Source organism: Motacilla alba, chromosome 9, assembly GCF_015832195.1.
Source record: "Motacilla alba alba isolate MOTALB_02 chromosome 9, Motacilla_alba_V1.0_pri, whole genome shotgun sequence".
Taxonomy (NCBI): domain Eukaryota; kingdom Metazoa; phylum Chordata; class Aves; order Passeriformes; family Motacillidae; genus Motacilla; species Motacilla alba.
In genome coordinates this window covers 18918192-18934323 of record NC_052024.1, presented here as the reverse complement: position 1 = coordinate 18934323, position 16132 = coordinate 18918192, and the positions used below count along the sequence as shown (strand labels likewise).

Below are 16132 nucleotides of genomic sequence, written 5' to 3'. Positions count from 1 at the left end.
TTGGAAAACTAGTCAAACCCTCATTCTTTCTCAGCTGTCAAAGAGCTTCTCCACACCATTGCAACCCCTGGAAAAACAAAGCACTGGCTTGGTTGGGTTTGGTTTGGTTTGGTTTGGTTTGGTTCAGTTTTGTCCAGCCTGGTGAGGAAGAGAGAAGGAATTGAGTGAACAAATCTGTTAACATCTATTCTGAGGGCTCCAGAGAGATTTCCTGTTGCCATAGGTCTACTAGCAAAAACTGGTGCAGCCAAATATGCCTGTAAATAAAAATGTAAAGAAGGTGGCTTCTGAGCAGAAAAATCCCTCAACACAGGGAATTCTGCAGGTAAGACACAGGAGTAGTTTCTGACCATTGTATTCAAGGATTTCTGATATCAGTAAACTCCTCACCATGAGGTAATTTGAGTGACATCTGCATAACAACTGTGATATCAGAGAAGGGAATGTGAATTCAAAGTCATTCTGAATTATTCAGGCAGGCCTCCCTGTCTGACAAGCCCCACGACTGCGTGGTGCCAGAGGAGGCAATGTCTCCCTCAGTGTCACACCATGGTCCCTCTGCAAGGGGAGGGCTTTGAAGGTAGGTAATCTGAGTTCATTTGAAATAAATAAAGCAATTGCAGGTGCCTGGTTATTCTAGCTCTCCCGTGAGGACACTTAGCACTCTTTACAGAGCTCTTATTCTGGAGCAGGAGGTACAGGAGGATCTGCTGACCACACTGCAGAGGGATCCCCACACTGCTGCTGCGCAGGGACATGGAGAGGGAAATCTCTGCCTGTCCCCAGCAGGTATAGTCATGGCTGAGATCTCCCCTCTGGCAGCTGAGCCTGGGGAGAGCAGCCAGTCTTTATCCTCTGAGCAACTTGGCAGAAAGGACAGGGCAATTTAGCAGGGGAGAGCTTCAGTTTGGAAATGATCAAGGGGCACAAAGACATTTTGTCCTTGGGGGTTTGCTTCCTATTAAATGCCTTTGCAGAGGTCAGGGAGACCCCGTGTTCTGACAGCTGGGGCCTCTTTAAAAACCAACAGCCCCCCTGGTGGGGAGTTATCCCAGGGAATCACTGGGATTAGATGGAGTCACTTGGTGAGCAGTGCCTGGGATGCAGCGACCTGTACTTAAACACAGCCCAGCAGGCAGCTGGCTGTGGCTGTGCAGCTCTGGGATCCAAAATCAGCCAGCTAAGCAGGGCATTATTCCAGCTGACCGAGCAGAGGGAGGCCCCTGAGCTGTGCCAAAAGTTCACAGGTACACGAACCCACCCACCCCAACGCAGCTGCACACTCACACACAGGGCACTGCTGCTGCCCCAGGGAGGGAGGTGCTGAGACTGCTCTGTTTCTGGCCAAATACTGGGCAAAACCTATTGGGTTCCCCAAACCAGGGCTCTGAGGGACAAAAATGTGAAGTTTTGTAGCAACAGACGTTCCCAGTATCACGCAAAGAGAATTGGCACCTTCCCAGTGCAGGCACAAGCACGAGGAGGAGGAGGAGGAGGAGGAGGAGGAGGAGGAGGAGGAGGAGGAGGAGGAGGAGGAGGAGGAGGAGGAGGAGGAGGAGGAGGAGGAGGAGGAGGAGGAGGAGGAGGAGGAGGAGGAGGAGAGCTGCTCAGCGCTGTCTCCTGGGCTGTGGCAGGACTGCTGTCACGGGCTGGCATGTGCCACACCACCACCCACCCCAGCAGGGTCACCAGGCTGACTCCTGGCAGGAATAAAAGCCCTCAGTGAGGTGCAGCAGGCTCTCACTTTGCTGTTGTTCGGGGCTTTGAATAACAAATATTTACAAAGGAGCAATGGAAGCAGTGCTCCAAGCCTGACCTCTGAGGCACAGCTTTCTTTAGTTTTGTTTCCTCTAGCAGGTGAGCTTGGAGGATGCACCTGGCAGGTGGTCACCAGTCACCTCTGCCAGGTAGCTAATTTTCACTACACATCCTTCAGTCCCTCCTTTTTTTACCTCTGATGGTGTGTTCCTTGGCTAAAGGCCACACGGGAAGCACTTGTAACCAATCTCAATTAGTTATTTGTTTGCAAATTGTCCATTTGTATCCCTTTTATGTCCAATGGCATTAGTGAGGGATTGCACTGGGCCTGTTTTATGCCTACACGTTGACATAAGTTATGCTGCGTGATCGTTTAATGTGCTGGAACTGCATGACAATCTCTGCCTTCCTGCCTGCTTCCATTTGGGAGCAATGCAAATCCAAATGGCAGCAGTTAAATACAGTTTGATAAATAATAATAGAAAAGTAGCATTAGATTATTACTCTACATTACTTCTTTGAAGGCAATTGCATCTGCCAGTTTACAATATATTTTTTTTTCCCAAACAGCAGAGGAAACCTTGACAGGCTGAATTACCATTTCATTTGCAAATAGGAAAACACTGACAAGCTCTAAAGGATGGTTTTGAAGAGAAACCATGGACACCTAAAGATGTAAACTGCAGTTGGATAAAAAAACCTCAAGGGTTCTTAGGTACAGGAGACTATTGACTGCAGTACTGTCTGAGCAAGATTTTTGCTATAAAACCCCACACCATATGTGCTTTTCCTGGCTATGACTCATCATCTAAATAGGAACTCAATTCCAGTCTCAAGGAGTCTATGATTAAACATATTTTTTGCTGTTGCTTCTACTGTGTTTATGTATGATTTCACATCTGTCTTATCTCTATTTCTTTATCCTTAATAGCCAACGTAAGTTCTCTGGTTGACCTGGCTCAGTGATTTTTATTTTTCCCATGGGTGAGTGAAACTTGGTGGCTTCAGCTGAAAGGAGTGGTGGGTTTGCTAGAGGCCAAAGTGACGTTGATGTTGCTCACCTGCCATTTTGCAGACAGTGGAAGAGGAACTTCTCCCACGTGTACTACTGTGTCCATGTTATGGTGGTGCCAGGGCTCAGAGCGTGCGGTTCACATGCTTCGGGGGCTGCCTGGATGATTCAAAAGAACCATAACAGAAAGCACAGGAGATTTTGACCAGCCTCAGGTCTGTAAGTACATTTTAAACCCACAAAGTTTGAGTGTGTTTGAAATGTACTCAAATATTTTCTTCTCCACCATTGTGTCCTCATGACCCATTGAATCATCAAAGGCTCGGAGATGAAAGAAGGACTTATGGTTAGAAAATGCAAAGGACTCTCTGCTGAAGGGGGAATGGTTTGTTGTATCTTCTTTTTCTTTTTTTTTTTTCTTCTTTTTTTTTTTTTAATCCCAGAACAAATAGCTCTAGTGGATAATTCTCTGTGAGGGCTTTCACTGTAATGAGTAACTTGGCTTCCAAAAAGCTGTTTTACGAATAAAGTAAATAAGCTCCCAATCAAAAAACCCCACAGAAATCAATTGCAAAATCCCCATAGTGTTTCATGAGCTTTGAGTCACACTCAGGGCAGAAAATCGCCCAAACCAATAGCCTGTAGTGAATCAAAAGAGAGTATGGTCCTTTCAGATAATATTAACAATGACTTTCTTCAGGCCATTTCCTACATGTGGTAACATAAGACCTGCTACCCTATTCAGCTGGAGAAAAGACACTTCATACACCTGAACATCTTCTGGTGGCCTGAGATGGCACTGGCGGGTCAAACGCACCTCTGGGATAATGCTGCTGAGCCAAAGAGGCTGTACCTAAGAAGTGTTTACTGAGCTGGCACAAGTGTCTAATATTTGTATTTGCTCTAAGGGGTTTTCACCTTTTCAGAAATGGCTGTAATTTATTTTGGAGATGAATAAGTTTGCACCAGGTCAGAGTGAATCTGTTGGAAAAGGACACCAGAGGACCTTTAAACCTTTCTCTCCCCTGAGATGGGTATGGAGGTGGAACTGCCCACCCTTTAGAGGCTGCATTGATGATTAAACATGAACTTCACATAAGAATGTATTATTTTCAATCTCAGAAATATTTACCAAAAAATCAGGGATCACGACCTCCTGGACAAAAGGAAAACAGTGACAGCCCTGAAAGCTGGAGAAGACCGGGCCATCCTGCTGGGGCTGGCCATGATGGTGTGCTCCATCATGATGTACTTCCTGCTGGGAATCACCCTGCTGCGCTCCTACATGCAAAGGTAATTCATGGCTGCCCCTGCTCTCACATCCCCTGCTCCAGCTGACTTCACGTGGCTTATTCTTTTGGCTCTTTTCATTACAGGTTTATAATTGTTCATTTGGTCAGCATGGGCCTAACTCTGCACTTGCTTGCCCCAGTATAAATTAGGCACAGCCACAGTGAAAGCAATTTGAGTAACACTGGCATAAAGTGAGGGAAGAATTAGATCCCTGTTTGACAAAATCTCCATCCACAGGCGTTAGGCTCGGCACAGTTTAACACCAGTATAATATCCATATCGGCTGGCCTGCAGTCTGCTGGGCCATATAAGCTTCTCAGGGGCTGTTGCTGCAAAGCCCAGACTCAGGACAAAAGAGCAAAAAATGTTTTGCAGCCCTGAGAAAACAGTACACTTCCAAATGAAAGATGGAGAATTAATTTGGGAAAAAAATCAAGCTCTTTGTAGTTATCCATGTCGGTTATTACTTTCACTTTAACAAGTGAAATCCTCATGAAAGATAGTAATTTGCTGAAAGCAAAAGACCATCTTCCATCATTCCTGCACTGCACTTAATTTTTCTGAGGCTGTCTCTGGCTTCCTCCTCTGCCACCGAGCAGAGAGTTTGGCCTGTGATTCATTAACAACATTTGTAGTCTGTTTTCAAGCATCAGCCCTATTTAAAATCCAGCACAGACTGCAGTAAGACTGTCAGTGATGTGTTTTTCCTGCCCTTATTGGTGGAGTTAAGAGAATGAAAAATGTGAAACTGGGGACCAATATATTAGTCTGCCATGCCCCAAACCACGCTAAGGCAGGGGCACATACCTGGAACATCTTGGGTTAAACACCACAGGCTTCCTTAGGCACGTGCAAGAAGGGCCTACAGTTAACTGGTGTGAGCATCCTCAGTTATACTGGTGCACCTGCATGAGAACATTCCCTCTTGACCCTGCAGTGACAAGGAATACAGATGAGGATGAGCTGTACTGATTTGCAAGCACCTTATTTATGTGATAAAGTTATTTGTCCCTTTTTAAATCAGGGCGAAATTCTGATTTTGAAAACTGAGATCAAGGCCTGTTAAGTATCCAAGAGCATTTGCTATTCCAAATTGCTCTCCCAGATATTTCAGCAATATCAGGGTCAATTGCAGAGGGTGCTAAGGTCAAAATTGCTCACGTGGAAGGAGTTGATTTATATTATATGATATGTGAAAAAAAATTGCCAGATGATATCAAAACACCTCCAAAGTATCAACTATTCCATCTTCACAAGTCTGTGGTAGATAGGTGTTAATTTATTACCCCCTTGCATGAATAAAACAGCAGCCAGAAAGGTGAAAGTGAGGAGAAGACAACCCAGGAGCCTTTGCTGTCACTTTTTTCCACACAGACAGATTTCCTCAGGGGTTATTCTCCTTTACAGCAACAGCCCTCCAACAAGTACTGCCTGGGAGGGTGAAAAAAATCTTTTCATTCAATTTCCCCCCAGAAAACATAGCATAATTTAATATAAATGTAAAACTGAATATACAAGCAGAATTACTGCTTAAGTAAAACAGCAGTAGAATTAGTCAGAAATCTTTGATATCACTTACTGTGTAAAGCCTCTCATAGGTGTTTTGAGGGGCAAGCAGATCTTCATCCCCTTTGTCATAGGGCAAGACAGCCACCTTGGGGGTGAGCTGAGGGACTGAGCATGATTAAAGGGGAGCCCTGGGTGAAACCTTCCCCCAGCCCACAAAGGGCTTTTTGCATAGCCCTCCATGTGCCCTTTCCCCAAGGAAAACACAGCTGTAGATTTTTAAATACATGCCAGTGAACATTGCTAGTGCACAGCCAGGCTCCATGGATCCAGTTTTAGCCTCTGGTGAATTGGAGATGAGATTAAATCCTCCAGAAAAGTTACAGCCACTGACTTAACCCAGAGAAAACTGAGCAAGCTGCCCCTAGGAAAAGCTTTCCCATAGGTAGAGCTGCAGGAGGTACCACTCAAGAGTTCCTGTATCTTCATGTGTATGAGAATCCATACCCTGCTAATTCAAAATTGTCCTCTCAACCTTCACTCAAACTGACCTGGACTTTGAGTTGACCCTCAGGTCCTAGCTCAGGGTGTCTTGTCACGCAGCACCGTGTGTGTTCTGCTCTCCCCAGCACAGGCTGCTCAGCTTTCTTCTCTCTCTGCTGACACCCTTTCAAATACACCTTCTCCAGCATCAAAGTTCCAGTTCACTTTCCATTTATACACAGACATAAGGGAATAGGGTAATTTTGTAATTGATATTGGGTAATTTTGCGCCCAAAGGCTAAAGTGTCTGTGATGCGTGACATGAGGCAGCCCAGGCTTTGCTGCAACACGTACCCTCTCGTGCAAGATGCCCCCCAGTATATCTCTGATGGGAATCCTGAGATGGCTTTAGTGCTTATTTGCCTATTCTTGCCATGCTCTAATGTCTCTTTTTTTCCTGCTTAGTGTCTGGACAGAAGAGACTCAGTGCTCACTTCTCAATGCATCCATCACAGAAACCTTTAACTGCTCATTTAACTGCGGCCCAGAGTGCTGGAAAATCTCTCAGTACCCCTGCCTGCAGGTGTATGTTAATCTCACCTCTTCTGGCCAGAAGCTTCTACTCTACCACACTGAGGAAACAATGAAAATTAATTCTGAGGTAGGAGCACAGAATAAAATTTGTTCCTAAATGGGTTTCTGGAGGGCTTCTCATCTTGTTACATCCATTCCTCACTTTGGAGCAATATAAAGCTTCCAGCTCCTGCTTCACTGATAAATACAGAGCAGAGAAAGCAGAAATCAGTGCACAAACCCAGCTCACGTGTCTGGAGAGGGGCAACTTTCTGCCTCCGTCCATTCCACGCGGGGTGCTGTGCCCCAAGGGCTGGAGCCTCCCTCATCCTTTTCAAGAGCTTTACAGGAGCAGGGGATGGCCGAACATGAGTCACATTGATATTCTCGTGGAGCTGTGGACAAGTGACTTCCCACCAAGGAATGGCTCCCCATGGCAGTGAACACTCCTAGAAATGTGCAGGGAGCATCCATGTGGCAGTGAGAATGGAAATGGCACCTCTTCTGCAGGGCAGGCAAGGTGGTGAGGAGAGAGGAGAGCCCATCTCCATCTCTGGTGACAAACTCTGAGCCTGAGCAGCTCCCCTGAGCTCACCTGTGCCGCTGGGCTCCAGTCACTGCACTCACCCTGCAAAGACCCTGAGAGTTTGCTGAGTGGGGGGAGACAAAGATAAAAGCAGCAGCACAAACAGAAAAGACCTGGCTTTGGGGTGCGAATAAGATAAGGAGTCACCCCATCTTTACAGCACAACTGCTCTGATTCCAGAACTTGAACTAATGGAATTATTTTGGGCAAGCCTGAAGAGTTCCTGTCTCTGCTTCTGCAAGTACAAGCTCCAGTGTAACCCCATGCAGGTGGGATGGAGAAAGCTCCTGTCTGGAGGCTGAAGGGAGGCAGCAGATGCAGAGAAGGCAGCAGCAGCACAGCTATGTGCCTGACCCAGGCCATGCATCACTCCCCACCTTCCACAGGGAAAGGAAAGATGGGAACAGGGAAATGTCCCTCTCCTCACCTCCCTTTGTTCATATTAACAACTCCTGTGTCCTGAGAGTACAAATTGGAGGGAGCTGGGATGCAGTGGAATCATTAGACTTACAGCTGCCAGATTTCCTTTTACTGCTTGGTTATCCAAGGTCACTGAACCCCAAACTTGGCAAAGCAGACCCTGGGACAGCGGAGCCCCAGATCAGGCTGCTGACAAAGTAACCTATTGTGCTTCTATTTATGGCAGCTGTTCAGTAGAACAAATTAATCCTGCATATTAAGATGAAGTGATATTAAAATTAGTCAAAGCATGGCATGGTTGCACTAGGCTGCTTATACTGTTGGATAATTAACTCTCATGGCTGAGAGATGGAGTCCTCTGGCTCTGAAGTGTGAAATGGAGAAGAGTTCCCCCTTTTTCCCCTCCACTCTGGCATCAGTGCAGGAAGAGGCACTCACTGTGTGTGAAGCCTGAGGCAGGACAGACCTCACTTCCTGCTGGGGCAAAAGCAAAACCGTGATGTTCACGCCTCAATCTGATTAAAAGAGATCAGATAAATCTCTGTGCTCCACTGATTCAAATAAATAGAGAGATTCAGCATAAATCTCCACATTCTTTTATTGATCATTTTTGCTTGCTGAAATGGACTTTGAAATTCTCCCAGATGCCACCTCATCTTAATTTAGTGCAGGCACAGTTAATACTTCTCTAGCCCAAGGTTGTTTTACAGGTTAAGCTCTGCTCTCAGGAGGATTCCTAGGTTTTCCTGACATGCTGCTGAATGTGACCTGAATACAAAAGCAGTTTTGAGTGGAAGTTTGCAATGTCTATAAAATACCTGTCTTCTTGCTCATGGCTCAGATCAGCAGAGTTTCCAAGCTCAAATCAGCACAACCAATCTCAGCATTCCAGATGTGCTTTCCCTCTTCCCTGGCCAGAGAGCATCCCCATGCAGCAGGAAAGCAGTCCTGAGCAGGGCTGGGTGGTGATGCTCCAGCTGGGTGTTAAGCTGTCTCTCTCCATCCATTTACTCACATTTGTGTTCCCTGTCTTTACCTTTGCCAAATAAAGAAAAAATAACCCCGCGCCTGGCTCATTGAGCTGTGACATTACTGGGGACAGCACAGAACACAGTCCTGACACTCGAAGACCAACACCAGTGACTTTCAAAAGGTGACACCCCTCCACCAACCTCTCTGCTTTGCTGAGCACCCACACACAGGGACAGAGCAACATCTGGAGCCTGCCTCTCTCTTTTCCCCACCAGCCAGCACAGACAGAGCCAAATCCACCTTGATTTTAAATAATGCTTCATGCAGGAGAATTGCTGTCTAACCTGGCTGTCAGCTCAGAAGGTGGAGTGAGGAGTAGGTACAATTTATACTGAGATCTACAGCATGCTGCTGCCAGTCTCTGGTGGGAATCAGTGGGAAGTCAGTGGATATCTGTCAAGCTGCTCAAGTCTTTCCAAGAAAAGCACATAAGATTTTTTTCTGGCTTTTCATTGCTCTTGCTGTGCCTACTTTATCTCTAGCCTTTAGGACAAGCCCAGCCCCTTGTCAATACTACAGGCAAAACAGTTGAAATGCTTCTGTGGCCTCACTTTCCTTCCTCAGCTGCCAAAGGCTCTAACAGCCTCTGCAAGAGGTAAACCAGCCACAGAGCCAGGCTGTCACCATGAGGAAGGGCTGTGGTAGTTAAAGCAATTAGAGAAGCCGCATTTTGATCTCGTATGAGGTAATTCTGACTCTTTTCATGTCATTGGAGCTGCTGCTGATTTGTATCGGTTCCCGTTAGTGAAATAACAAGAAGGATTTAATCACCAAAATCAGCTGTAACTGCCTGGGACTCAGAAATTATGTGGATTCTCAGGGTTTCTCACTGAGGACTCAGGTGTTTATAAGCCAGGAAGGACTTTGCCTAGTGCAGGGATGGGAAGCAGAGGTGTTCAGCTGTGAATTCCAGTAGGGAACTGGAAAATTACATCTGGAGGAATCAATTCAGGCCAACTCAGATACAGAACTCCTCCTTCAATCCCCTGCTCCAAACTTGTTGCACTTTCCAAAAGAGGTGTAAATTGACATCCTGACCACTTTCTCACATAGATTGCCACAGCACATCCTGTCTAAGTTTCCAGGCTCAGCTTGGACATCAATCCAAGCCACAGACAAATGATGAGAGTTGTGCATTTCACTGCCCCCCTGAACTGGGGGCTTTTCTGGCAATAGCCTTTTTAGTGTATCTTCATTGATTTAAGGAGAACTGCCTCCAGCTCACCTGGAGAAGTTGTGTGATCTCCATCCTTGGAGATATTCATAACCTGACTGAACAAGTCCCTGAGCAACTCTGCACTGAGCAGGGAACTGGACTGGATGTGTCCAGAGGTAGTTCAGGTAGGATACCTACCCAATGCTTTATATTAGGAAAGTAGAGATGAAAATATTCATCACAACTTCTATTTGTAACTGTCTGATAGATCCTTCTTATGCTCGGATTGCAAGGAACACAAGAACCACCTTTCTCATGCTGTATCACAGAATCTTCACCTCAGGTGGAGCACCAGACATTGTTAACTTGCAGATTTCCAACTGTTTGACAATGCAGAAGTGCCAAAAACCAGCGTAGATATAATTGTCTACATGTGCAGGTATAGCATAACAGCCATGGATATAAAATTCCTTGCCAGGCATTGCAGAAAACTATTGAAAATTTAAACTATGGAAAACAAAGAAAACATCAATACATCTCGTTATTGAGTCTTCCTATTTGTTTGTCAAACACCTATGAAACACAGCCCTGTGCTATCCCTGGGATCTCACTGGGAAAGTTGAGATGTTGGAGGAGGCCAGGAGCACCCCACAACCAAAATTAATGTCCTTGTGCTGTGCTGAGGACCTGGTCAAAGCTAAGATCAAGATGTTTGTAGGATCTCAGGGGAGCCAGACTGAGGCAGAGAGCACACAGAGTAAGGGCACACACACCTTGGAGAGCACCTGGGAGACCAAAGCCTGGAGAGAGACACGGCTTCAGCACAAGGAATCTGGATGAGAGGCACAACAAATCAACTTCCCTTGCACAGCTGCACTCCACAGTTTCATGCCCCCAGACCCTCCATCATGGGCAGCCCAACGCAGCTGGTGGTGTAGGGAACAGCTCAATTTCTGCTTCAGGTCCCCTATGAGAACACTTGGACAGTACTTGGACTCACTGCACTCTTGGGATATTTCTGCAAACTTAGAGCCCAGGAATCTTTCATCTTTTTGGCTTCTACATATCTTCTGTTCTCTGTCAATGGGAAGTTGTGTTTTGCAAAAGTGGCCAAGTTCTCATTTAATCACCTCATTCAGGATACTTCATGGGAATTCCAGAAACAGAAATGAATAGCAAAAAAAAAGACAACAAAAAAAACCCCCCAATTTCCCCCCCAAAAACCACAAAAAAATCCATTTGAACTGGAAATACTGCTGTTATGACAGTGATAACAGATCATTTACTAGGGGAAAATGAGGAATGCTTCACTGAGAAATTTCCCCTACTTAGTAGATTATGATCTATTAAAGACTCATGGGTGCTGGAAGAGGGCTCGTGACTTTGGACATTTAAGACAAATTTGGTCAGAGTACAAGAGAATATCCTATGGGGAGCAGACACGCACCAGCAGCAAGATGGATGAGATATTAATGCTCTGATATTTTTCATCTCTAATTTCTAGAGCTCTATGAAATATTCATAGTGGCAGTGTGGCCACGCTCCACCATTAATGCTCCAGTCTGCTAACGCCAGACAATCTCTCTGCCATGCTTCAAATCATATTCTGTGTTAATAACTTGCCAATGAATCAATCAAATCCTATTATGAGGTTAATCCTTTGATCATAATTAGGACTAGAGATTTGTTGCAGTATGTTAAAAAAAGAATTCACAGCACGTCACGAAAAAGAACGGAGGGACGTTTATAAAGAATGCACATTAAAACAGTAATGATCAAAACCCATGGGTCACGTTATTTTAATCAAAACCATCTTCTTTCCTTTGCAAAACTCACTTTCTCTTAAATTATCTGGGGCCACTTTAGGTTCTCACCAGGACAAGCAGCCTGCTGGGTCCCCCCCGCATGTCCAACGAGAAGTCAAGCAGCAGATTTCCACTCCTCCTGAAGCAGTTAATCAAAATCCTGTGCAGGTGTAGAAAAATTTCAGATTTAGTGGGGTGTAAGTGCAGAGAAGAAAGAAGGAAGTGAGAGGCCCTGGGCTGCTCCCATCAATCATCTTCCAGACCAGCAGGAGCAACAGAAAGTTGAGGGGTTTCTGCTCTCAGTCAAAACTTGTCCAGATGTGGCCTCAGTCCTTGTGTCTGGCTACCGCCTCACCAGCCCACACCAGCTCTTGGCAGCAGAGCCCAGGGCTACTGTCCTACCTTTCCCATGGAATATCTTCAGTGCATGGACTCCATAAGGCAGTTTTTTAAATAACTTGCTTTTAGTATTCTCTGGAAATCTAGGTTGCAATTGTGCTAGATAGAGCCACCCCCAAATCTTATTTCCTTTGGGATTAAAACTGAAAATCCAGGATCATCTTCAGAGGAGAGGAACTGTTGGACTTATGCTGGGGTCAAAAGCAAAAGCCTCACTCAGAGCCAGCCTGGCAACCAGGTTGATCTTCAGCTAGAGGCTGAATGAAAGTCCTCTGGGCTGTCAGTAGGAAAACCTAAACCACTTATTTGTCTCTAGCTGAGGCATTACCCCCATGGGAATATTTGTGTAAAGGTCTCTTCTCATCCCTCCCCCCTCTGAGTGAACTCCTGTGCCCACTGTGATCACTTTGATCCGAGCCAAGTGAGAGCTAAACTACCAGATTTGTATTTACAGAAAGTCAATTACCCATCTAACTGTGAGCATATGTGTGCCACTTAAGATGAAGAGGTACTTCATCAGTTCTATTTTTGCATGTGTAAATTAGCAATAATAATATATTCACCTATCTCACAAGGCACTGTTCAGATTAAAGCATTAATGTTTGAACAGCACTTGGAGGTTCTCCAATGGGAAATTCTGTAGATGTGCAAAATATTGAGTTTTGCTGTCATAAATTCATTATTAGTGTAATAGTATTCCACTCTTGTTGTGAAAAGCATAATCATCTCAAGATTTCCCCACTTGCCACCTGCAAACAGACACTGTAACAGGTTTGGAGACGTTTTTCTCCCTCTGGTTTCTCCCCAGTGTTCATACATCCCCAAGTGTGGGAAGAACTACGAAGAGTCCATGTCGCTGGTGAACGTGGTGATGGAAAACTTCAGGAAGTACCAACGCTTCTCCTGCTTCTACGACCCCGAGGGCGTGCAGAAGAACGTGATCCTCACCAAACTGTACAGCTCCAACGTGCTGTTCCACTCCCTGTTCTGGCCCACCTGCATGATGATCGGTGGGGTGGCCATCGTCGCCATGGTAAAGCTGACTCAGTACCTTTCCCTGCTCTGCGAGAGAATCCAGAGGATCAGCAGATAGGAAAGGAGACTGCTCCGAAATTTAATCGCAGCGAAAATACTGTTTTTCTCATTCTTCACCAAAGAACCTTAAGTTTGTAATGTGCAAGTCTGGTATAAGTTCCTTACTATATTCTTCTAAGTAGAGCAATAATGCAAAAGCTGTTCTATATGCAAACATGATGTTATTATTATGCAGACGACTGAAAAAGTTCCTGTTTTGTGTTGACCGTCTCTATGATCTCGTTTTATGCTGGGATTAGTACTTTCTTTTCTACAGCCAAGACAGGGCTCTGTGTGACCATTGGCCAAGCTTTAGTCAATTGGTGTTTTGGTGTCAAAGATTCTGGGGAAATTCACTGCTGGACAAAGGGCAGCCGACCACTTGTGCATCATTGAGGTCTCTCACCTGGCTCAGTCCCTTGGATGGATTTGTGGCTTTGGCTTTTTTAATACTGGCTGCAGAGTGGGGGGTGAAAAGGAATTGATAAGAGCTTTTTTTAATGGTAAGATGGCACAAAAAAAGGATGGATTTTGAGGTCAGGATAAGCATACAGTATTTTCAGCCTCAGCAGGACTTGGTGATGCTTTGTGTTTGCTCCCTCAGTTCAGAAGTCAATTGTACCCTATGGTGTTTGTAAGGTCTTTTGGAAAACACTTTGGAATTTTATTTTGTGTTGTGCTATAATTTTCTTCTGTCCTATCAACATAATTTTTGTCACTTGCAGAAGCTGTAGCCAAAAAGCAAAAAAACACCTTGTTCCATTTTGTATTCTAGTCTGAGCCCTAGTGATGGAGGTGGGACCAGAACTCCTTAAGTAAAGGTTTATTATTCATTTGTCTTGTATTTGCTACCATATCACTGTAAAGAAAAAAAATACACTATCAGCTATTTTTTCATTTTTTACTTCCAACTATTTTAGATTTTTTTACTTGATATATATACAGATATATATATATATATATAAAGAAAAAGCTATATTATATCTAGTTGTGTATTGAAACTTGTTTAGGGTTTTTTTTTTCCCGTTTGTTTTTACCCACTGGAAAATGAACAGTACAATTCATGTATTTGTAACCTTCATCCTTGGATAATATCATAACACGGAGAAGCAGCACTGCAGGATCTTATCCAATATTCATGATGTTGTTTCAGTCAAAGGTCTCTGTTGCTGTGACATGGGAAATGACAAAAATCTCATCCAATTCTATGGCTCTATTAACTGAATTGTTAGATAATCATCATAACACATTTGGAAATCTCTCCTGACCTTAACTCACCATGCAGTGCTGGCTGACATGAATTATGATTTACAAGACCCAAGTGCAATGATTTATTGGAAAAACTGAGAATCTGGCTGAATTGTTGTCCTATCTGTCAAATATTTACCACAGTATACTTGCCAGTTTAATTTCATGCACACTGTATCACAATTTCTGCATAATTTATTTTTATTCCCCTATATAAAATATTCCTTCCTATGTTTTAAAGACACCTCTCTTGGTTCCTCATGGTGCACCCAGCCTGAAGGACAAACACAAGGCACATCCTGGGAGCAATCCTGTGAACCCATTATCCAACAGCTCAAAGAAATCATACACAGGCCTACTCAAACCAAGAAAATAACATTTTCCCTTCAAAAAACCTGCAAATCAAGTATTCTGCCTAGTTCATCTATATATATATATATAAAGTACCTTTCCTCATCATAGCATTAAAAATTTCAAGATGTTACAAAACAAGTCATGCAAGTGTAATGTGAGCTGTAAGAAAAAAAAAATTCTCAGCAGTGAAAATAAACCTGCAATCTTGTAATCAGCAGTACAATTTTCCTTAGGTAATTAAATTCCTGGAGGGTGGGGGGGGATAATGAAGGTTCCAAAAATATGTAATAAAAATATTCAATTAAATCTTCCAGATTTCAGTATCTGCTGCCTTCAGATCTGGCTCGTACCATCAAACTGCTTTCTGTAGCTTCCAGTACCAAGAGAAGAGGAGTGCTGGTGCACCAGGGAGTTCACAAACGTTCATTTGCAAAAACTCTGTTTTGATCAATACGTTGGAATGGCAGGAGCTGGCACTGGGAGATCTGGGAACCTCAACACCAGCGGGGCTGGACTGTGCTGCCAACCGCAATTCCCAGAGCAGGAATGCTGCACGGCCCTGGCAGCACCCAGCTTTTCCACACCATCCCCAGCACTTGTGCTGGCCATTTGCACAATGATTTAGGCGCCCTGGGACATTTTTGGTGCCTGTGTTTGTGTATTTTCCCTCGGTGGCAGGGAAGCTGATTGTTCCTGACATTTACACATCAAACGCTGCTTTCAGCTTCTCGTGCCATAAAACATTTCACCAGAGCTCCTGTGGGTGAAACATCTTGCTGCTGTTGTAGGCTATAATCATTTTGTTGACATTAAGGGAGAGATCTGTGGGATAGCAAAACAACTTGAGTAATTGGATGGAGTGAGGTAAAACAATAATTTTGAAGGGAATTATCCATCTGATCCCTGGCACTGTTAACCCCCTACTGAAGTGTTAGCACTGCCAGTGGGATTTTTAACAACTCCTGCTGCCCCACAGAGAGGTGGTGTTTCAGCAGGGATATGAGTCTGTCCTATTTCTTTCTCTACTCTATTTTAATATCATGTTTTCCCCTGCAAAAGGCATTGATGTTCCTTTTGCACATCAATGTGCAGCTCAAATGAATGACAGAAACATGTCATGCAATCCAGCAGCCAGGCAAACCAACTCTTGCTTCTAAGACTAGTTCTGACTCTTCCCAGCACAAACATTTGCACTCTTGATGTCCCAGCTGGGCATTTGGGACAGCAGGGACAAACCTGTCCTGCAAAACCCTGGAAGGGAGAGGTGCAATATGAAACAGGTTGCACAGTATTTCCAGGCATCAGAAGCCTATGGCAAGCACCCTTGTGTGATATAAAATGATTTAAAGCATTCATAAGTATTTCAGATACCAAATTCCCATGGCCTTTTAGTAGTTGTCATTTTCTTAATTAGATTGTATATGTCAAGCCTT

At 44.5% G+C, this 16132-nt stretch overlaps 1 protein-coding gene across 8 annotated transcripts in view; it reads left to right on the top strand.

Annotated features, from left to right (window-relative positions):
- KCNMB2 (potassium calcium-activated channel subfamily M regulatory beta subunit 2) overlaps nucleotides 1-15005 on the top strand; it is a 138824-nt gene extending 123819 nt beyond the window's left edge. For 5 of the 8 annotated variants that reach the window (XM_038145701.1, XM_038145698.1, XM_038145699.1 and 2 more), the window contains 3 exons: nucleotides 3893-4063; nucleotides 6518-6713; nucleotides 12832-15005. In XM_038145701.1, the coding sequence (XP_038001629.1) occupies nucleotides 3893-4063; nucleotides 6518-6713; nucleotides 12832-13116 (652 nt within the window). In that variant the 3' untranslated portion in view covers nucleotides 13117-15005. The remainder of the gene's footprint in view (nucleotides 1-3892; nucleotides 4064-6517; nucleotides 6714-12831) is intronic. The other 3 variants (XM_038145703.1, XM_038145702.1, XM_038145697.1) reach the window with 1 other exon arrangement.
- Nucleotides 15006-16132: the final 1127 nt, after the last annotated feature.